This window comes from Dicentrarchus labrax, unplaced genomic scaffold (genome assembly GCF_905237075.1).
Source record: "Dicentrarchus labrax unplaced genomic scaffold, dlabrax2021, whole genome shotgun sequence".
Taxonomy (NCBI): Eukaryota; Metazoa; Chordata; class Actinopteri; family Moronidae; genus Dicentrarchus; species Dicentrarchus labrax.
Window position 1 is genome coordinate 4,915,750 of NW_026136716.1, and position 24,177 is coordinate 4,939,926.

Genomic DNA, 24,177 nt, shown 5'->3' on the forward strand with positions numbered 1-24,177 from the left:
GTTGTGGACTCTGTAAACAATTTGCATGCATGGTACATTTGGATGTATGCCTCCATTTTTATGTAGGATGTATTTCCTCTTCCTCATTATTGTTACTGAACATAATGTCACAGCCACAACAAAAGTATTTTCTTTAATGTTTTTGTCACAAATCATCAAGATAATTCTGTCACTATTTCAAATGCCTTGAGGATAAAGCATTATTAAATATGAAATGATAGTGACTGTCATATTTCAGTTTGAGATTTCATCTATTTAAAGGGCTGCTATTAAACTCTACTACTATACTAAGCAGATGTAAAGACAATTTAAGTGTTTACAACACTGGCATCCACTATCTGTTCAGTCTCTAATTATAGGCACCCACAGGAGGAATTATAGCTGCTCACAAATACTTTAACAAACTTGTATCCATGTACAACTAAATTGTAGTGGTAAAGGGGTTGTTTTTAACCTTATACCTGTTAACTGTATAACTGTATAACTGTATAACTGTTCTGCCTTTGGGATGTTAGCACTATGTAAAACTTCCAGTGGTGGCTTATTGTATTGTTACTGTGGTCATTTTCAGAAAGAACATCCACTTATAATGCACAGCCAAGTGTACAACCATAAAAGTATGTTAACTCAAATAAAAGGATAAGCTCCTACTGTTTGTTGTCACCAGATATTTGCAGATTAAGATTAAGTTTATTAAATCCTCTCCACTCTCATACGTGCTGCATTTTTCTTTCTCTCTTTGCTGCTGCAAAGATTTTCCCCACGGTAAACATCAGGTAATTTTAAAAGACGTGCATATTGTTTCAAAGCCTGAAAACCTTAAAAAAAAAAAAAACGATACGATCATCAAGGCTATGCACCTATGTTCTCAGATAAAACGGCTGCACCAGCAGTAGCAAAGCAGAAATGACAAGTTAATTCAGTCTAAGCAGCACCACAGATGAAAGGCGGCCCCTTTGCTGCTGTAGCTTTAATGCTAATGCTAGTTTGGGTTTATCTGTCGCAGTACACGGTGGCCTGTTGTGATGGACAATCAAAAGGGACGTTCCCCTGTCATCTGTCAAGCATCCAAATGCTTTAAATTGTTTGCTTTGTGTGTTGCAGAAATGTCAAATCCCTGCTTTATTTTTCTACAACAGTATTTTTAAAGCCTGAAATAAAGTTGAAACATGATTTTTTTTTTTTAAAACAATAAAAATTTCAAAATGTAATTCTTTTGTTCATGTCCTATTTTTGTGAAAACATCAGCCAACTGGATGGGATCTCATCACCTGTTACTAACAAACCCTCTTTAAAAATGGATGTAGAATAATTTCCTTTTCCTCTCTCTCTCTCTCTCTCTCTCTCTCTCTCTCTCTCTCTCTCTCTCTCTGCTTTCTCTATGTTCTTTTCTTTTTTTTTTAGCAATGTCTAAAAAACACTTTTCAAGTTTGAGCTTCACTTCTGGGTAACAATTTGCTTAACTGTGGAAAACCGCCACACTCTTGTAAGAGAAAGGAGAAGAGAAATATAAAAAAAAAGGACTTGGACTTGGACGTCACCGGTACCCCACAATTAACGGACTATAAGATACATCAGGGTTGTGCCACCCTGATCTGGCAGGATGCTGGCTGGCGCGTGCAGGGTGCTAATTTTCCCAACATTAAGAGCTGTAATTATGCAGACGCTGCCGGGAGCCCGCGAGGCGCTAACAGCCTCCCGTTCCAGGCGACAGTCCCAACCTTTTATGAGCTCCTCAGCTGGTTCAGAGGCTAATGAAACTGTACGATTTGCCTGGCTAGCACGCCCCTCTTCAACCGTCGCTCAGGATCATGGTGCCATTATTTGGCAAAGAGGCCCTGTGACAGCCATTGTGCTGCATGAAGCACAATAGTGTGAAACATCTGTAGAGAACAAGGAGTGGGAGAGAGGAGTACTTGACCTCCCCACAGGCCTTGTCCTTTACCTTTCTCTGTCTCTACATGCAAATAACATCTCTCACAGAGAGGGCAAAGCTCTCCTCTCAGTCTCAAATAAAAGGCCTGCAGCACAGTGTCCGAGCCCCAAAATACAGAGGATTCAGATTGTAATGGGGAACTAAAGAATCCTTTAGAAACAATCTGAGCTGAGAAACCAAAATGACTTTCCAATACACAGATATGGGCACTGGATTGTTACAAGCCAGTCTAGGGGGACTGTTTTTTGTGTTCTTCATCCCTTTTCTCCCTAAGTGCCTTTCCATCCTCTTGTGATGGAAAAAAAACTATTGGCTGAGGTAGAAAAGTTGGTGTATCAATGAAAGCAAAGGCTTAGATGAAACGATGCATGTGACTTAAACAGACTAAAAATAGTTTTTCCCTAAAATAATACAGGAAACAAACATTTTCATTTTTATTCATTTGAGGCTTGACTACCATGTGCTGCGCATTCTTATTCTGCTGTAGATAAACGGCACCTGGCCGGACACCACAAACTGTTTATCTTGATGTTCTTACCTCCCTCTATCTGCATAATATATGTGAAGGGAAACATGCATTCAATCGCATTTACTTTTACTGATTCTCTGAGAATTTTAAATTAAATTAAATTTAGATGGAAACTCAGCTTCAGTTTCTCTGTCTCTCCCTCCTTCCTCCAGGTGTCTCTCAGCTGAACATATTCCACCTGTTGGACTCCTGGTCTGAAATCCCATCAGCCATTTTGAATTTGGGAAAACAAACTGCCAACCAGAACCTCTTATATAAGAGGAGACCTTAAACAAGAGACCTCTCTCATTATACTTTTTATAGACATTGCTCTGGCTGTTAGTGCATCAGTACAACTGCATTGGTTTTGACATCTTTACATAGATCATTTAATCATGTCTCTAGTTCCCCTTACATGGAACTTACATTGTGCCCATCAACAAGTCATTCCAAAACTATGGGTGCTAACAGCCTCCTGTCTACTTGTAACACACCTGAATGCAGGGATTTGTTCCTATTCTGCCGCAAGAGCATCAGTGAAGTCCAACACTGATGTTGGCTCACATAGACCTGGTCCAAACCATCCTAACGGTGTTGGATGAGGTTGAGGTCAGGGCTTTCTGCAGGGCCTGGAAACCTGAGTGTTGTCTTTAAATGCAGATTTTTGGATCTCCTAAACTAAAGAGCACAACCCATGGGAAACATTCCCAGAGCAAAAGTACAAGTATGTGGCCATATAGTGTATCATGGAGGATGGATGGCAAACATCTCTGAAGGACATACACGGTGAAACAAGTGTGATAGAGTGGGGTCTGAATTACTGCCTCGCAGTAAATTAATAGCACAGAGTCACACTCTCAGACAGAGAGAAGAGCGATCGGATGAGTGCTGAATAATGACACACAGAGAAGCAGTAATCTCTGACTAGCACACTGATCTCAGCAGGTTAGAGCAAGGACATGAAAGAATAAAAAAGTGCAAGCTGTAGCTGACGAAGTCGTGAGGCAAACCACCAAGGATTAAAGTTTGTCATAAAAAGAGATAAGCAACCTTTACCCCCTGTAAGTGTATCCTGTAACCTCATTTTGACTCATGCCCCAACTTCAACATGTCTGCTAATGTAACATCCACACAGCAGGCTACAAGTAAATGCACACACACACACTGAGAGTTTGCTAAGCATATGAGGCAGCAGAGCAGCAAACGCGTGCCTCCACAATAGATTTCTGAGGATGTACGCTTTGAGAATAGCTGAGCTGCAGAATCACTGAGCGCTTTCATTTGCAGTTGAAAAACAGCCCAAGGAAAATGGGAAGCTTTTGGTGTGAGGAGTCTCTTTTCTCTCCTCTCTCATCTCTTTCTATGTTTTGTTCCTCTGTTGCCTGACTGCGCTGAACTGAACTCACGGAGCCACGTTGCCCTTCTTTTATTATTATTATTTTTTTAAATGGGAGAGTTTGGAAATGAGTGCTTCTTTAAAAAAAAGCAGTATCTCTGTTTTCTCTCCGTCTCTTTCAGCTGGTGTTTGCCAGAGATAAGCTCTGTAAAGAGTGTCTCTGTCTGCATGTCGACATAGAGTATACACCTCAGTGACCGTGTCATTCATCTCTCTTTATTGGAGCTTGTGGGTGTGTATGAGCATGTGTGTTTGTGTGATAGATGCAGTTCTCTGGGGAGAAGTTTGAGACTTTAAAACACACACATGCGTAACTGTACGTCTCTTGCTGGCTTTATGGACGGACATCTCTCGTCCCTCCACTGTCAGCCGCAGCTCTGGCAACGCGCCCTGTGTTTCGCAGCGCTAGCCGGCAGATTGATCCGGCTTTAATGAAGAGTCCTTCAGCCTAGGTGACATCATTAGCTGGTTGTGGGCCACTGTGGGCCACTTGGCGCGGCTCCTCGCTTCACTTCTGGGAAAATGGGTCATTTTGAGTGACAGACAGACAGTGGCCAGGGGAGCCGGCCAGCAAACTAGACAGAGGGGGTATGCCAGGCGTCGGCATGATGATGCCCTTCAGACACCTGTGCCTGTATTCACAAAACATTTTATCTCTCGACCAAAAGTACTTCTGAGGAGCCCTCCACAGTTTTAGTGAGTGAACGCAAATCTCAGGCCAACTTTAGTAAGCTGATTTATGCCACTGCTGGTTTATGACTGCATTCTTTTTTTCTTTTTTGCCCATATTCTTTATAAAAACCCAGAGAAGCGACATAATTTGCTAATAAAGTTAGTATTATGGGAATTATAGTAATAATTTCTGAATGTACTGTTAATGCTCATTGACTGTCATGTGAAAACCATAACATTATTTCTTGTTTTCTTCAATACAAAATACCTTTTACAGGGTCCCCAAGTTTGTGTCCTATTTTTAAGTATGTAAACAAATTTGCGAGCACACAAATATGAACTTATATGGAGCTAGATCTTTTAACATAGAAAACCTTTAAGTCTCCCTATTATAAGGTGGATATTTTTCATTCTCAGATGGAGATTGATGGTGAGGCCTCTCTGACCTCTGACCTGAGGTAATTCAATATACTGTATTTGGCATTAAACTTGATTAAGGCCATAACAAAAGCCACACATATGTGTTGTTCTCAGTCTAAACGTGTAAAATGATTGGCTTTATCACAGTGCTGTGGGCATCAAAGGTCAATTGAGGCCAGTCAAGGTCAGAAGGTGCTACATTTTAAAAATTTTTCATACCACAGCAAAGTCATGTTTAGCTTTACAGGGAACTAATGGGGTAAGCACCACCTGTGTGGGCCTCTAAGCTAGGTTAAACAAACACTAAGATTTATTTGTGAATACAAATAGACCTAGATCTGATACAGACTGGGCTATACAACTAACAGTATCACATTTATGGTGCTATGCACTCACACTGAACGGAAGGCAGAGAGTACAGGAAAATCAGAGAGATGTGGTTTGGAAGAAAGCTGGACCTGAGGAGGCTGCAGAGCCATCTCATCCATCTAACTGTCAGCATCTCACCAGGCAAAAATCACCAAGTTGTCCTGTCTGCCCCCCACTCGCACCCCCTCCCTCCCTCCCTCTCCATCTCTGCCCTGTATTGCCCCCTGTCCTCTTCTCTTTCCACACAGATATATGCAGACACAAACACAAACACACACCCCTGCGGCACGGTAGCTGAACATTGTAAATTTAGCACAGCAGCTGTTTTTGCCTGCCATAAAAGCGACACCCCTGTAGCTCTTCTCTCACTCCCTGCTCCCCCCTTTACCCTATCCTGAATCATTTCCTGCATCCACACACTGCCCATCCATTTGTCCATATATACTGTATGTACCTCCAAGGCTGCTGTTTTAAAAAGAACGTATAGAGCACTTCCAAGTGCATCAGTCTTTACAGCCTGCCTGTGGCTCTGAATGTTTGAGCTCATGTGCATTGTATCTGAGGAATCGTGTGCACCGTGAATGTGTAGATAATGTGTGTGCATGCCAACTTTAAACTTTGCATGAACTACTGTGAGTGTGTGCTGCTTGAAGTTGCAGATAATGCACTAGTCAAAATTACGGGAAGAATAAAAAACAAAGAAGACAAGGAATTATCAAACTGTGCATGTTTACATGTTTATTAGTGGTAACTAAATGCATATGACTAATGTTATGTGAAAAACATGCCTTTAAATTTAAATTTAAATCTTGTGTGGGGCTAACATGTATTTCTTTAAATGTATTTTCACCAAAACCACCAAAAATTAAAGGGGTTGTCTATGAACGTGGAACATTACATTAACATCATCCAGCTATCAATACTCACAGTAGCACTTGCAACTTAAGAATTAGGGTGGGGTCTCTCAGATTTCTTGTGCCCAATAGCAAGATTGCTATAGAATTTCCATGGAAACCGCATAACCCCCCCCCCCCATCCACTTAACAATCCCCCAGATGCCTAATTGTTTCCCTAATGATGCTAGGCCTAATGGGACTGTTTATGGTGTTCATTTGATAGCGCTGGCCCAGTAATTAGACTACACCTCACTTCATTAAACAGCAGGGGGGAGGGATGGCGCATGGTGGCACATCCAGTATATGCACATACAATAGCACAAGTTAATTTTTTAACACAGTCCCCATGACGGACATGCACACACCTAGAGACACACATACAGAAAACATACCGGAGAGAGCACAGTGTTCTGGAGGAATGACTACAGCACTTTACATTCCGGTTACGGCTCATATGCTTGCAGTTTCTCACAGACATTTCTTACCAGCACCTCCTATCATTAGCTCCATTGTACAGTATAGTGTTATACTGTGCTGGCAAAGGGCTTCAATCAATATCCATGAGTTCTCTCGAAGTAAACAAGATGCTGAACTCATCGCTGGTTACATACTGCAACACCCTCCAGATAAGAAATTCAGATAAATAAACCGCCTTGAGTTCAAATGTAAAAGTGGCCTACTGTTCCAGTAAAGAACAGACTTTAATGTTTATTCTACAGCATATATTTCAACACTCCTGTGAGCAAGCGTAGCAGCTCCTAGTCTGGATGGTAATTTATTGACGTAACCTGCCAGAGCACACTTGGCAATGTACATGTATCATACCTAAATGCACTTGTAAGATGAATTAGTGAGAATGAGAAGATTTTCAGACAATTTCATTTATGTGCGTTCAAAACAGAAATAGCTTCATAATGTACTTGGCTGAGCTTATAGAAACTGTGGGGATAGTTAAGGGAAAATCGACAATAGAGAGCAATTACACAACTGTCTAATTTACACTTTAAATCATGTGTGCGAGCAAGCTAGTCACCATCTAAGGCTCAGCAGGGTAAACACACTCCTCTCCTTCTGTCTCTGTCCATGGTGCTGAAACTCTCCAACCTGTTAATAACTACCTAAGAGGCCGAAACTTTCTTTTGCTGCAACTGCATTCACTCCCTCTGTGCTCTACAGTCTACTTTAAATCATCTTTAACTATTTTTAGCGTCTGATTTCTGACATATCGGCCCAAAAATTTTGAGTGTGTGATTATGTACTATTTAGTTCCTGAAACAATTTCCAAAATGGGATGAAAAAAGTAGTGCCCACTATGGGAAATACACAATATGTTTTAATAACAAGCCTATGATGCAATGTGTTACATTTCATACATGCAAAGATTGTCAGTGGTGATGTACATTGAATGTCTGAAGTATCAATCTAGTATTCACCAACGCACTCATGGTTGAGTGGTTGTTAAAGGTTTAGCCTTCAGCTGTATTAAGGGTTCTGAAACAAACTTTTTGTCTCTCTAGGGTCCTGAAACCCAAATATATGTTCATACCTTGAGGAAGGAGAGGTTGCGGTTTCGATCGATGCTGGTAATCTCCAAATTGCCCATGACAACTTCACAGTTCTCGTAGAGCTTCTTGAGGGTTCGGTACTGCTGGTCCAGGTCAGACAGGGTGCTCAGCTTGTTCTCGGTGCCAGGACAAACTAGAGACAGAGACAGAAAAAAAAAACTGTGTGAAAAAGGTGTCACTTCTGTTGTTTGGAGCAAGTTGGCATGCTGAAATATGATGACAAATTCAGAAAGGCAAGTTCAAACTCAATGGGTAGAACCAAAGATTTTCAGAAAAAGGGTAGAATTTAAAATTCAATGAGGGTAATTTAAAAACAAGTATAATTAATGATGGTCATTATCTTGAAATTCCAACTTGATCACATACAGTAGGCTACCATACTGTAGCTGCTTATAAAGGTCAGACGGCCAGCTAACCTAGCTTTTTCAGTGAAAGCAGTAAAATTGACGTGACATATCTCTTTTGCCAGGAAAACTCTTCTTTGACTGTACTTACTGGGGTTTTAACTAAAATACCAGACTGCAGATGCATGCTTCAATGACTGCTGAATAGCAGATTCTCTGAAAACTGTTAGAATCAGTGAGATAATGAATGGAGGATGAAAGAAAGAGGGCGGAAAAGAAAGAAGACATTCAGGATTGGGGATTTCAGGGCTGAAACTATGCACTGTGTGAATATGAGATACAGGCAGAGGCGAAGAAAGGAAATAAAGGGAAGTGAAACAGGAAGTATTGAAGGACAGAGGGAATAGTGGCAGAGAAAGAATGGGTCGGGAGATTACATAAATTGCTAAAAAGAGTGCAGAGTGCGGCAGACGTGACCCTCGACAATGAGGGAGCTGCAAGAGTTGAGACTCGGGGAGGGACAAGTGGGGTGAGAGGGGTGGATATCATTTCTCGGAGGCAGTGACCTACAGTCTGGGTCTGGCACCGGCACACCGTTTAATCAAAGATATTCAAATTGCATTGGTTGACCTTTACAGAGGGTTTTCACTTGGAGACTTTACTCGGCCGACGAGATTACAAGACTTTGAAGATATTATAGTGAGTAGAAACAGCTCTATTGGTGTGTGGGAAGGCCGGGGCAATTAGAAAACTGGTACATTTTTCCATCGGTTTCAGCCACACACACACAAACAACCATGAAAGCGGAGGAACACACAGTCACACACCTGTCTCTAACATCTCTGATAGCTTCCAACAGCCTCTGGCAAACATCCTTTCACCAATCAGTGCTAATAGCACTGACACCTACAACTAAATAACATATATATTGAGCTCCGCTTGTTATTTTAGCCATTAGAAGGTGCAGAAAATAGGTACTAATGTTGGTCTACATGACTGAAAGTTGCTGTTACATGGCATTGAATAATATATAAACATGTTATCCTTCCTTAAAAATACCTTTAACAATCTTGAGGAAATAGGTTTATTTCTTAATCTTTAAATGACAGATCATTTACTCTGTGATCTCAAACCCCACCACAACAAACAAACATATAGCGTCTGTAAATGATTGTGTTTGTCCGTGGTGCTAATGATAAATGCCTGACAATGGACTAATGCAGAGGCTACCACTGCAATTAGTTCCTCCTATTTCCACCCATCAAGAGCTCCTTCCGTCCCTGCCAGCCTTTCCACCAGTCAGTCCTGCTACCATCTGCTCAGTTCAGCTGGCACCGTCGCCACCTTAGCACAGGCATGACTCGAGGTTTGTGTGTTGGTGTGTGTAGATACCGAAATGAAGCTTGGCTCAATGTAATTAAAACTGCTGATTAAAGTTTGTCAGTGGCTCAATTTTGAATAGGTCTCACTTTAGAATCTGAATTTCATTTAGCCAACAATTGCTACTGGTGACTGGTGATTTGGTCTGTAATAGTGGGCAAGGAAATATTATTATTCCATGCTTCATATTCTTTGCCTGACCCTATTCAAACCTAATCTTTACTCATTTTCAGAAATGTTGTTTCTGCTGAGAAAGCCCCAAATTGATTGACCTGCTTTGGGATTTTGTTTTAGAATCTACTGGCAAATGGGTCTCTGAGTGAACGTCCTATAATTATGTTTTCCTGGGCTACCTCTTGTGGTTGTGTAAGCAAGTAATAGCTGTCCAACAATGCAACAACAAAGCCTGTAACTACAGCACTGAATATTTGTGTTTAAACCCTTCTTAGTTCTCCATATGCAACCATATTTACCTCAACCAATAAATCACAAACCACAAGGACAGGGCAGAACATTTTCATAAGGGTTGCTTTTAAATGACATAACCACATAGTCACTTGGCTCCAGTTCTGTTTCCTATGATTAACTATATGTCTCTTAAGTAGTTTTGCTGTACTCAACTTCAATTCACTGCGTACTGTATGTTGGATTCTGTGTATCTTGTGCTGTAGTCAGTAGTACTCTGGTCTGTGTTAACAATACTACTGGTACTTCTTTCTTTATCAGGGTATCCTTCAACTGTTCTGTATATCTTTCTTTATATTACACCTCCAATGTCAAACACCTGCACTCTCAGGACTCTCTGTGCAACTTCCTCTGCTTGAAACTGGTTCCAACTTTTTGGATGTGGATACTTACTGGTTTTCTTAGTTTTATATAATTGAAAACTGAATAACTTTAGGTTTCAGTTGGACAAAAGAAGGAATTAGAAGATGTTACCTTTTTGGCAATTGCAATATTTTCCAACACATTTTGGACCAAATGATTAATTGAGAAAATAATTGACAGATCAATTCATACCAAAAACGAGATCATTGGTTAAAAAGGGTCAAAAGAATGAACATAAATGTGATTTTAAAGTAAAGTTGAAGGCTGTCTGTCATTTCACCGTTCGTCACGTCCTTTAAATACACATGCAGTACACTTTCCATCATCCAAAGTTCATATGCTCTACATCCAAACTACAACAAAAAAGAGGGAAGAAAACCAATGGACTATTGCATAGCATAGTTGAACTTGCCTCTATATTGAACAACATTGAGAGCTCATAAACTCCCATATTGCTTTATGGATCGTTGGCTCTGCAAAGATGAGCGCATTTCCTCCCCTCTGTGATCCTCCATATTGCTGTGGGTACAGGCTGTGTGGAACAGAATGGCAGTGAGGGGACCTGAGCTATGATGATAAATGAGATTTGCTGACCACACACACACACACACACACACACACACACACACACACACACACACACACACACACACACACACACACACACACACACACACACACACACACACACACACACACACACACACACACACACAGTTGAATTATTAGATGAAATGATTTGAGAGCGGCTACAAACTCAAAGGAAGCCTGTGTGAGGGTCTAAAATTGGTGGGATCGATAAACGTATGTGTGTGGAGATGAAAGGTTAGCGGGCGTCTGTAATAATCTGTTATTGAAACCTACTTGGAGGTGTGTGCGCGAGTAAATGTCTACGTGTGGTGATAAAAGATCAGAGGGGAGAGGTGAAAAGTGAGGGGGAAAACAACTCTCAAAAGCCAATATCGGCCTGACAGCACACACACAAACACACACCCAAACAAAGAGAGAAATGGTACTCATTCAGGGTGAATAAGCAAGGCAAAGAAAATAGAATTGAAAGAGAGAAAGAAAGAGAGACACAATCTTGTATTTGTGAGAGTGGGAATGACGTCCAGGAGCATTAGCATTCATATCGACACGCTCTACTGTAAATGCTCTTTTCTCTGGGCTCATTTCGAAAGTGTCTAGATCCATCTGCTCTACCTCTTCCTCTCTCTCCGTTCCTAATTTCTTTTTCTCTGCCCATAGCCATCTATTTCTCTATCTCTGCCCCTCTCTCGCTCCCTCCCTTCTCAGGCTCAGCGTTGGACAATGTAAGTATTGAGCTGTTGCCTTTTTCCCCGTTAATGCATCGGGTGACACGGGGCCACGTCCACTTGACAGCTCCGGTGTGTGTGCCTGTGTGCGTGGGTGTGTGGCGGTGATGGTGGGGGCAGATATGTGCCAATCAGGGAAATGTAGGCAGAATATCTCCACAGTTGTGTCTTTGCATGGACAAAGACAGGCGAGGCATCTCGTTCATCCAACCTTGATTTCTTCAAACCTTGAGGGTAATGCTTCTCTAACCTTCTCCAAGCAAAACTACCAGCAAAACCAAGGTATCACAAGGGTGACAGTGCAAAAACAAAGCTCATAAGGGTTGTCTTATTTTGAAACCGTGGTTTTATTTTACAAAGACATCCTGTTCTCTCATGTCTCAGGGCTGATTTCTGTTCTCATGGTAAAAATGTTTTTGACTGGCTGGCAGGTGGCCGTTAAATCATAAAACAGGACACCTCAAACTTGCTGCAGTCAACAGTTTTATCAATCTGGTGAAGGAAATGGACCACCATTTTGCCCCTTTTCTTGTCTGCTATTTTCAGACACTTTGTCATGTATCACAGCTTACATACAATTTATTCAGACAGTCAGAAAGCTTTTTGCTCTTTCTGTAAAGCCCCATGATGTATGCCCTGTGCTGAAATGCATTGGTTGAACAAAAATACTCTTCCATTGAGTTTTCCCACATTAAGTCCTCTGTTACTTAAGCACCGAAGAACGAAAGGATAAAGAGTGAGTGAGCTCTTTGCAATACTATTGCATAGTACAATTCTTGGGGATTTTCATGCCCTCAGCAGTCCAATAGTGCAGATACCAGACTCCCATGACTCAATGGCTTCACTAGTCAGTTTCATCATTCACTTTGATGACATCCATGTCTTTAAAACGAACAGATAATGAGCAATAATGAGAGAAAAGACTTGAGTTGGCAGCAATTGATGCAAGATTTTTTTCCCCCATTTGGTCTCCGTCCAGCTCAAATACAGATGGAGTGTGTGCATTTTATGCTTGCGTCTGTGTACCTTTTTCTGTAAATACATTCTGTGCCAAAGTGTGTGTGTATTCTGGCTCCATGAGGCTTGTGTATGTGTTTGAACCCATGCATATGCATTGAATTAACAAAACTTCTACCAGCTGCATAACCCAGTTTCGCTGCTGTGCCGTGCATCCCTTCAAGTCGCTTCTCTAGCTGAAAGTGACTGAATTTAATCTCCCTAAACTGAATTACAGCTTAATCTTGCCTCACATCATTCTTCCTGGAATGGACAAACGAGTTTAGTCGGAGTACCCTTACATTTTTAGATAGAAGTAGTGATTAATGCGGGACAGGTACGAGCAGGGAAATGTGTGAGCATGTACACAATGTGGTTTGGGCTATAGAGCCCATTTTTGATCCATCCATGAAAGTGAAAGACGAAGGCAGACAGTTATACCCCCCCACACCCCCCTCGCTTATTCTCACTGACATATTGAGCTGTGCTTGTTCTCATTTCTCATTTCATCTCTTCTGCTTCACATTGCTGCCTTCTCTTCTTTGGCTTTTATTCTCTCTGAGTCTGATCTGTTATCATGTTTCTGTCCTCCTGATGCAGTTTAAGGTTCAGACTGTCTCAATTTTCCATCAGTCCTCTTCTCCTCACTTTTGACCTCTCTTTCCCCTTTGCATTTGCAGTAACTTAATACAGCTCTGACACAGTGAAAAGACAGTGAACAATAAACTATTTTATCAATTTGCGCTGGATTACACACATGCATCTTTTTCCTATGAATCCCTGAATCTGAATTCTATGCAGGAATGGAACTCCACCACCACCAATAAATACTAGGCTGCTTTATAGAGAGTTAATTACAACATTAAAATACATTTAATGACTATTGCAGAAAAAATGAGGACCATAACTAGTATAAAAAATGGGGTTAAATTTCATGAAAATAAAAAATGACTTCTACAATGCATTACATACCATCGTCTTTCATGTGATTATGTGCTGCTAGAAGTCAGGGAAAAGACTACATACATTTAGGCAGTGGAAAAGGTGTTAACCTCTTGCTTTGAACTGTGATGGGTGACTGAGTGGGTGGTGTGGTAACTGCAGGGGTCAGCAAAGTGACATGAACGTGACATAAGTAAAACAGAGCAGGATCAAAGCTCTGACACAAGGTCACAGCTCTATTCACTGGATAGTGGTGTATTTCCAGCACAGAACCATTACAGTCACTTATCTGCCTTTAGCTCAGCTAGCTACAGTCGGATTTCCGAGCCTACTCAAACTGCAAGATAAATATCTCAAGCGTCCACCTGATAAACAACGTGCATGATGGAAAAGTTTGGAGTAATCAATTTCTGCATCACAAAGGGCAAACCTCAAAACGCAGCTCATCCTGGGTCTCACAGACTCTTTCTAAATGTTATTTCCTGAGAGGAAAAAGCAAGCGATTTCTCCACACTGAAGCAAAACTGCAGAGTCTGCAGTGATTATCTACTAAACCTCGCTGTGGATTTACAAGGATGTTCGTTAACAGTGTCTGATGGTGTTTCAGCAAGAATGAGATGGTATGAGCGGTGGGAAGTAATACAAGTCTTTGTGAGTGGACGAAAAGTCTGAATTATGCACCAAGTGGATTTTTGTGTGGATTTTAAGTGGCAAAGTAGTGGCACAAATCTCCACTGAACTGGTGTTTTCTTGCATGCTGGTGAAACATACTAATCAGCCTTGAAAAACAGGGTAAGAACACACAAAACAGCATTTGACCGGGAACACCAATCACTTTTTAACAATTAGCTGTGACTATGGTGTCAAGACATTCTGATCAATAAAGAAGGACATACAACTTTTCCTGTGGTAGAAAACCAATCACTACATTTCTAAAGCATAAGGACATTTCTTCACTGCACCAGTGTTCAGTCCTGAAGTTGAAAATGTGAAATCCGAAAATCAGAAGAAGAAGAAAATCACATTTAGTACTCTGTCTGTCACCTCTGGAATAATTTTCACATTTATTGATTAGACTGGTCTGCACTGGAGGAATAACAAAAGAGAAGTATTAAATTAAGCACCTTTCCTTTGAAAGGAGCAGCCTGTTGGAGAGAAGTGAAGACAGTCATGTTGGGGCTTTTAATGGGATAGATGGTGAATTGGGCTGCAACTAATAATTGTGTTTTCAATTTATTAATCTGTCAGAAAATAGTCAAAAATGAATTGGAAACTGACAGATATTTAATATTTACTATCAGAGATGACAACAAATATTCACATTTTCAACACATATGCACGCGGGCGGCGCAATACAGAGTCATGCCATTGGTTTCACACTATATCCACTTAAAAAACTGCAAAAGACAAACCTTAGTTTTAATGCATAAAAAACACACAGAATCTTCCTTAGTTATAAAAGTACAGTATGTGGCTGAAAACTCCTCAGCTCTGAGCTGCAAACCCATCCAAGAGAAGCCACCTTCCATCCCTTCATCACACACACATCCTGCACCTCGGCTGACACACTCCCACACGGCTGGCTTCAAACGGCCTGGCCCGTATTAGTGGTGGACGGTTATTACTGGGCCTACCAGCCTTCATCCCCCTCATCACTACTACCACCACCACCATCATAGTCATCTTAGAAGCCACACGCAGTCCTGAGGTGGTGCTGACGAGGCAGCCATGGAGCTTACAGGCTCAGCTCTAACACGGGCTTACTGTATATGAAGTGACGAGTTTCATTCCAAAATGAGATACCCACCATTAAAAAAGAAGAAAAAAAAACCCTACTATTTCAAAATGACTGATTAAATAAAAATTGCAGTTCTTTTGGAGGCTAGCAGGTTGCCCTTGGTTAATAGAATAATACTTTTACAGACAGTTAATAATGATCCTCAAATGTATGATATTTCTGAGCTTTTTAGTACATTTTAATGCATTGGTGATATATATAGAATTCTTCAGACACGTCCGAAGGGTTGGTGTGATCCCTGTTCAGCGTTTTTAGGTGAGTGAAATAATTCCATTCATATTTTAGGCTCAGTTCAAAAACCTAGTGAAGTGAATGAGTACAACGCCTGCAGCACCATAATAAAAGATGTAACAAAACAATTATGTGATGGAATGATTGCTAAGTAAAGCGAAAAAGTAGAGACACAGTACAGTTGTTTTAACTTTCCAAATTGAGAAATGCTGAAGTCCCTGTGACTCTTTGAGGAACTAGGTTAATCTATTCCTAATCAACCCTCCTCTCTACATCCTTATCTCCAAAGGTGCTGCCTGATGAGGCGGTACGTTAATTTTTTTTTTCAACTTTTCACTTTTTTCTTCAACTTTTCACTTTTTTCAACTGTCTTTGCGCCTGTTTGGGGACACTACTTGAAATGCCATGGCTCCCTTTTTCTTTTGTGTAAGTGTTCTGTCCGTGAAGGGCAAGAACAAAACATATTGAAAGAGAAGACTCTTGAACTCAATTCAATTGGCAAACACAAAGAGCACCTCTTCTGGAATCACTTCTAAGCATAAATGTGCCTTAATACTTGATTACAGATGATTTCTCTCCATTGGCTATGTGATTATAATTGATTATCAGTAACAGCTGACGGACTTGATGAGAGCATTTAAACATATTAAGATATTAAGATTTCTTAAAAATTGTTTTTAAAAATACAGTGGAGGTCGGAAGGAGGAGAGACCATTCTGACAGAAACAAGGGCACCATATGAAGGAATTTTCATTAGTTTTTGCTTATTAGAGCATCCCCAGTTTCCCGCGAGTTAAACTTAAAATGGTCCCAGACATCTCTGGGCGGCTGATCCGGGGCCAGCGGGGGTTTAGAGCCATCAATCACCTCTCAGCAGGGTCTTTTCGCCTTCATGCTCACCGACTGCCCCCCTGTAGATCCTCTTCTCACCTCCTCTTCCTCTTTGTCCTTTGAGTTTTGTACCCACTTAGCTATTTTTTTTCCCCTTCTGTATCTTTTCCACCCTTTTTGCGTCATTTTGCTCCACACTACTCTCTTTTTTTCTCTCCTTACATTCCCATGTATCTTAATCCTCTATCCTCGCAGCCACCATCAATTATCATTCCATATATGTCTGCAACACACACACACACACACACACAACACACACACACATCATAAAATGCATTTAAAGGCACGAGTGTCAAGACTCTCACACACACACATTTGTACAACACTAACCTGCGTGCACACACACACACACACACACACACACACACACACACACACACACGGATACTGGACCCCCTCCATCAAAAGGGCAATCATTTCTCAGCAGGCGCTTGGATATCACCTGCTACACTGACACAGGTGGGTGGGGGGGGTCATTTGTATAACAGATGTGTGTGTGTGCACGCCTGTGTGTGTGTGCACGCCTGTGTGTGTGCGTGTGTGTGTGTGTGCGTGTGTGTGTGTGTGTGTGTGTCAGACACAGGTTTAATGACTCGTCCCAGCCAATTTTCAGCCGGTGGCTTCTCTTTGTGGGGAAATGAGGTTTGTAGTTAATGTAGCACAGAAGGGCTGCCTGTGATCATACGCATGTGTGTGTGTGTGTGTGTGTGTGTGTGTGTGTGTGTGTGTGTGTGTGTGTGTGTGTGTGTGTGTGTGTGTGTCAGTTCCAGTGAGTTGGCTCCAAGCAGAATATTAGTAGGAACCATATGGGAGAAATCATTATGAAGGAAGGTTCGAGAACATTTATGCTGTGAGGCCTGCATGTTTCAATATCGGAGCTAGGAGAGGATACGCCTTTGGTGTAAAGAAGCATCCATTGTGTATGTGTGTGTGTCTGCATGCTTATTTGTGCTTGTCCAAGTGTGTTTAGCTTCACTCTCCTTTTATAAATCACATTAGGTTGTGTGTGTGTGTCTCCATGTTGTGCAAGTAGAGTTATTCCAAACACAGCCGTTGCTTTCAAATTGTGTACAAAGTGAAGTGGCGTGTCACAAACACAACATGCCAGAGAGATAATGAAACACACACACTCGACATACACAGATGTTGTCCATACTGTCATTTTTGCCCCCGAAATGCACATATACACACAGCCGCACACATGCAAAAACATCCTGTATGTGGGCACATATGCACGGCTGCACATGTAAACACACACACACACACACACACACATAAACAGTGAGAGCAGTGGAGGGAAAATGGCCTCCCGGAGGAGGAAATAAGTTTGGGGTGGATGTAATGAGCAACTGAAAGGCAAATGAGCCCTTCAGTGTGACGGCCTCTATCTAAACCCAGACAGTCTGTGTCTAGGGAGACGCTTTATTGCTGAGAGAATCCAAAATGTCATTCATCTATCTGTACTCCGACCTCCCTCCCTCCTTCTCCCCACCACCTCATTCCACTCCTGTCATCTTTTTTTACGCTCCTCCTTCCCTCCCTCTTTTTTTTTACGCTCTTTCCCATTTTTCCCAACCTAACTCTCCTGTCAATTTTTTTGAAGTCACTCTTCCTTTCCGACTTAGTCCTTGTCTGTTTTCTTTAAAGGTCAGCCTCTCCTCTAACTCTTCCCTTCAGAGCTCGACTCCTGCTTTTTGTTTGACGCAAAAGGTGACAAATGATTAATATTAGTATTTATTAATGTGAAATGAAAGGCTGCGCAGGGTTCCTGATTGCAGTGGCCAACCAAATCTGGAGCATCTGGGTCCAGTTTGGGGTTTGTTTTCACAATCCACTACATCCTGTAGCACACACACACACACACACACACAAACAAACACAGGGCCATATTTAAAGTGCTGAAGCCATTCACTTCAACACTTAACCTCATTTACTTCTTAGTGTATTTTTTATTTATTATAAAACATCATTTACATTTGCTGGCATTTGCATGTCCATTTCCAGTTTTTTCCAGTCAGAAAATAAAGAAAAATATCAATCGCAACGTGTTCAACTTTCTGGTTTTGTTCGACCAACACTACAAAACCTGACAAATATTCCATTTACAATGATAACAAGAGGAAACAAGCAAATGCTTGGCTTAATAAATTACTTCCGCCTGTGAACTATTTTGCCATCACTAATCAAGCTGTTACAAATTTCAACAAAAGGTAAACTACATGCAGAATTTTATGAATAAATATAATAAGAATCATCATTTTGCCACCATGCCCCTATGGCAGATACAACAAAATGCCCTCTAAGGGCAAGAAACAGTTATGCAGTGCCATAAAGGCTGCTCATATTAGAACATTTGTGGATCTGAGTGTTTTTAGAGGTACAGAAGTTTAAATCTGAGTCAAATAATGAAACTATTTTAAACTTAGCCATGGTTTGGAACTATAAATGCATCTAGATAAATACATCAAGACCTTCTGAACGCTGGTGCCCCACTGCATGCAGCTGGTGCCCTTTTCCTTTTTTTTAATGCCCGTCACCGACCAAAAGTACAAAGTTCTTAAAATGCTCAGAAACGTGGACATTTGAACATCCACAATTCCTTGACAACTGGGCAAGATTTAATCCGCTTAGTAAGATTGTAATATAACTGAAACAGCTACTAATGGACCATGTGGTGAGCTGGTTTTGCCAACTGCTGTTCCCAAGGTTAAGAATGGATTTTCAGTCTCTACAAATGTCTGCACTACATTTCTTGAGCTAAATTTACCTGCAAAGCAGCTTCAAGACATGTTATACTTGGAAAAAGGAGAACGACTAGTTTTATTTGAAGATATTCTGGGAAAACCAGAAGCTCAAGACTAAACTGGTGGAAGAAGTAGACAAAACAGTAAGTTCACTACAACTTACAACATCATTTCATTGAAGAATAACTCTTTGAAGATCACAGAATGCTGATGTGTAACAGAGTGGCATTTTTTCCTGTTAAAATAATAAGATGAAGGCTTGGAACAAACAGAGCTGCAGACTGGCTCTTGACCACGGATTGTAGCCGTAGGCGCAAGAATTCAATGGAGACAATCGGGCTGAAAACATGGCAACAGCATCAAACAGTCCACCACGTCTTGAAGTGAATCCCAGTCCATAGAAAACTGCTTGAAAAAACGGTGCCGTGAGCGAAATACAGAACTATTTTGTTTACAGAGCCGACCAAGATGGACATCCAACAGAGGCACTAAAACCCTTGTGCGTAAGTTGGTATAAAACTCGCCCAAGACGAGTGGGATTGCTGTTTTGGGAGATTCCTTAATGATTCTTCCTGCTGTAGTAGTTTGAATTTGATAACACTAATCTTCTCCTTCTGTCCTTTAACTCCTACCCTCACTCCTAAGCAATCCTCAATTTCTCCGCCACTCGTCCTCCTCTCACCCCTTTTTTTTTTTGTCTTTTTGTTTTTAATTCCACACGGCCACCCCCATTTATCTTTGGTAAAAAAAATCAATAGCCATTCGCCGGCGTGCAAGAGTTGAAGGATGTAAATAGCAGAAATCTGACATTCGCAGGATATAAAACAACAGGCTTTCAATATAATCAACAGCGGTGCCAGTGCCATTCTTCAAACAATCCATAGCCTTATTAAAAAGGGGCCAATAATTTAGACCTGTGTACCGCCGATGGAGGGTGCATGACAATAGTGTCTGATGAGTCAGGAACTGTGGGTATGACAGGGTGAGAAGGGATGGGAGGAAATGACCGAGGGCGAGGACAGAGCATGGGGTAATTTGTAAAAGTGTTTACAGAGTGATAATATGTGTGTGTCACTGAATTTCCTTTTTTGGTTTTACATATCGCTGTTGTCTCAGTTTGGATTTATTTAAAGCGGTTCTGCTGCTCTAGCACCTTATGTTTTTCATTGCTTGTGGAAACTCCTTGCTTTACTCCACTCATCAAAAATAATGTATGATAAGGATCCTTATTTGTGTTATTTTTTGTGTTATTCATTGATTTTGCCTTTTAGCACTCATGATTCGCCTTAGAGGACAGCTGCCAGACGTATACAAGTAATCTAGCGCTCTTAAAAGCTTTTTTATTAAAAATGAGAGTACAGCAACCTCGATTATCCATCCACAGAGTAGAAAGAAGACCAATGGACTGCATGAAGTGACAAAAAGGGTCAGAAAAACATAAAGAGCAAAAGAAAAAAAGACACACAAAGGCCAGGGAGCTGTGAGGGGACTGAGAAAGAGTGACTGCAAAACACAATAAAACACCTTATGTGTGGGCATAAAAAGGAAATGATCAGCTAAGAGTGTCTCTCTGTGTGTTTGCATTGTGCATTATTTGTGCATGTGGTGCTAAGAGAAGTGTCTTTATGCTCAAACATGTGTATGTGTTTGCTTTTAAGTATGTTCTGGGTGTTTTTGTACCCTTGCAAGACACAAGTTGGAAATAGCTCTCTAGCTCTGCGCTGCATGCTGAGATTTTCTTGGCTTGTGCATGTTTGGTACATGTGTACTTCACAGAGTCTTCATGTTAATAGTGCACGTGCGTTTGTGTGTCTTAATCGCCAATCAGCCAGCCAGTTGTCAGACGCTCGGCGGGAGAGTCTGTCTGTGTAAGTCAGTCTTTTCCCCACGCTGTCTCCACATGATTTCACATTCACCAACTGAGCAAAAGAAAAAAAAAACAACCTCTCATCTTGACCTTTCGGCGTGGCCATCAAAAGCAATCGATGATTATGAAATTAAATGGGTTATTGCGCTCCGTGCTAACTGAGGGATGGTTATTGCTCATTGGGGTAGTTATGAATTCAGGAGCTTGTGATTGATTCCACCAACCCTCCTCCTGCCACCTCACTGGAGCTCACTCGGAGACATGGGCAAGAGTGAACGATCAAAGAAAACCAAGCTTTTCTGCGTAATACACACACAGACACACATCGACAGTCTACCATGATCCTGTCTAAATTGTCTTTAAAAAAAAGCAGTTTTTACTCAGGTTTTACTCTAAAGCATCATGCAGTTTTTCCATACACACTATAACGCTATAATGTATTTGAATTTGAAAATGGCTACTGGAGAGAAATGTGTGCTTTAGCAAATTATCTGAAGACGACATGCTATGTGTACACGTCATATGGCACAATGACATTGCACTGGCACTGCAACACAAGAGGAACCAAACATTATTAATGTCAACTCCCATCATGTCGCACAAAAACCACTGTGCATTGGATGAGTCTACATTTCTGGATGTTGCAGTGACTTGAAGAGACATCGGCAGCCCATGGGTTGCTAGGGGAAACAATTGTTTAGATCACTAATAGCTGCTTCTATGTGGGTTCAGCTGTATGTGTTTTTGGCCAATTTCTAATAAAAATATGTAACTCTGCATGGTTTGACTTGACTTTGACTTTTTACTGTGCAAAAATGGGCGAAATGCCCCTTTATCCCTCCCTCCACTTGAAAGCGGGGGCTCAAATGTTGAGGCTTAATTGCTTCTGACGCTTCAGTGGCAAAGTTAAGAAATGAGCTGCAACCTTTCTTTAGGCAAGCGACGATGTAAAGGCAATCAGTGTGAAAAGCAAACTTCACTGTGTGATGAGCAGGGGTTATGCTATATTGAGGAAATCATTTAACCAAAGTCATCACAATTTTACTTCTTATAGGATGTTAAATGAAGTGTAGAAAGTGGTTCTAGCCTTAATATTAATATTTGTTCTACAATAAACAACCACTTCCATTCAGTCAGCGTGTATTTTTTCTAAATACTTGATACACATATAATGTCCTTGTCGGAGGGAATTCAAATAACGTTTCACAAAAGGCCAACTTATATGACTACAAGCATTCAAAGTTTGGTCTCAGATGAGCCAGTTTTTGGAAGAATTCCCTCCAAGCAACAAAATATAAATTCACTTCACATTTCTTTGACTGTGAAGCGATGAGAGACAGAAAGACTTTGCTTCAGGACGTCTGGCGACGTTTGAGTTAGCAGATCTGCGGTTGTGAACTCTAGATGAACAGGAAAAAAAACCTAGAGCTCTTTAATGAAACTCAAATGTTAAGTTAGAACGTCTGTTTGAGTCTTCAAATTAATTCCTCGATTGAGTGATGCTACACTTTGCGGTAAGTATTTTCACATGCCGCGGTGTCTTTGAGTGGTAGTCCTTTTATGTGCTGACAAAGTCTTAACTCGTGTAGTAATTGGAACTGGACCAGGAAAAACCAAAATCTGTCATACGCTAAGATCAAACAAAGCGCTTCAAGATGTCTTAACATGCAAACAAATCACAATGTGCTGCGCTTGAGTTGACTTTTCAAGGATTAGTTCGTTTTCTTGTATGACAGCATGCCAGAAATAAGCCTCTACGATCTGAAGCCTTCAAAGTCTTATTTTTTCAAGTCTTGAGATTCTTCAAAGTGGAACATTTTTTCTTACAAGTTTATGTTTAATTAGTCAAGTCAGGAATCCATTCTGGTTATTTCTATCTATATTTAAAGAAGGCTTCCAGCTAAGACAATTTTCTCACGTTATTCCAGCGTGATGCGACAGTTTTCCATCACTTACAGGTGTTACTCTACAAGTCTCGCCTCTCTTTCTTGATATCAGAGGTGATAATGGGGGCTGAGGCACTACCTATCCCGGTGTGGTGGGATTTGACATAAAGAAGTGGGTGGTAGGTAGGTATAGGGAAGTTACTTTCCATCCAAGCTGACAGTGTTGACAAATGACAGGGGAGAGTGTGTGTGTCTGAGCGGGTGTGTCTTTTCCGTGCAAGTTGGCACACAAGTGATAGAGGGAATAAGAAAGACGGGGGAATGAGAGAAGGCTAAGAGAGAGCTGGAAGAGATAGGGAAAGAGCTTAGTCTGCCTTCAGGGGGAATACATAAGCAAGGGGGATGAAAGTTAGATACTTTCACAGGTGGGCTGGAGGGAGGAGGAAGAGGATGAGTGAGAAGATGGAAGAGAAGAGGAAAGGAAGGGGAAAAGGTAGTTTTTCGATGAGAAGCAAAATAGAGTGAAACTCATTTGTGAAAGTTGCAAAAGTGGGCAAGATTTTATAGAGGACACAATGATAGCTCACATTTTGGCTCATAAATAGGTGTACTTAACAATTCAATAGACCAGGTATGCATCAAGGTGTGTGTGTGTGTGTGTGTGTGTGTGTGTGTGTGTGTGGGTGTGCAAGGTGTGTGTGTGTGTGTGTATATTCCTGAAAATTAGGCTTTTCACCTTTGGACAGAGCCAAGCTAGATGTCTTGCCTGCTGCCTCTAGCTTTATATTTACTATAGACATGAGGGCGGTATCAATCTTCTCATCAAAGACTTGGCAAGAAGGCAAATAAATGTATGTTCCAAAATGTCAACTTAGTTCTTAAATATACATTATACCTAAACTGGGGCAAAAAACTGTCAAATAAATAACTTGAAGACCTGCCTTATTTGCTAGGCCTCCTCTACCCTGCTCATCCTTCGTCCAATTTGGTTATCCACCCATTTCTCTCTGTTTGTCTCTGTCATGTGAGACTGGGAAGAAAGGACTGAGAGATTTGGCTCCCAATCAGGGTAGCTGGAATCGAAGCAAACTGTATGGTTGCCAGATGAAAACGCTGTCACAGAGATTTGCCATTTCAACCAGTCAACTTCATTTCAAAGCTTGAGCTTTATAATTGCTTGCCAGATAAGTTA

General features: G+C 41.1%; 1 protein-coding gene across 3 annotated transcripts in view; it reads right to left on the bottom strand.

The window, feature by feature from the left end:
- si:ch73-383l1.1 (receptor tyrosine-protein kinase erbB-4) overlaps nucleotides 1–24,177 on the bottom strand; it is a 230,251-nt gene that overhangs the window by 107,800 nt on the left and 98,274 nt on the right. For all 3 annotated transcript variants that reach the window (XM_051427370.1, XM_051427371.1, XM_051427368.1), the window contains exon 2: nucleotides 7,744–7,895. In XM_051427370.1, the coding sequence (XP_051283330.1) occupies nucleotides 7,744–7,895 (152 nt within the window). The remainder of the gene's footprint in view (nucleotides 1–7,743; nucleotides 7,896–24,177) is intronic.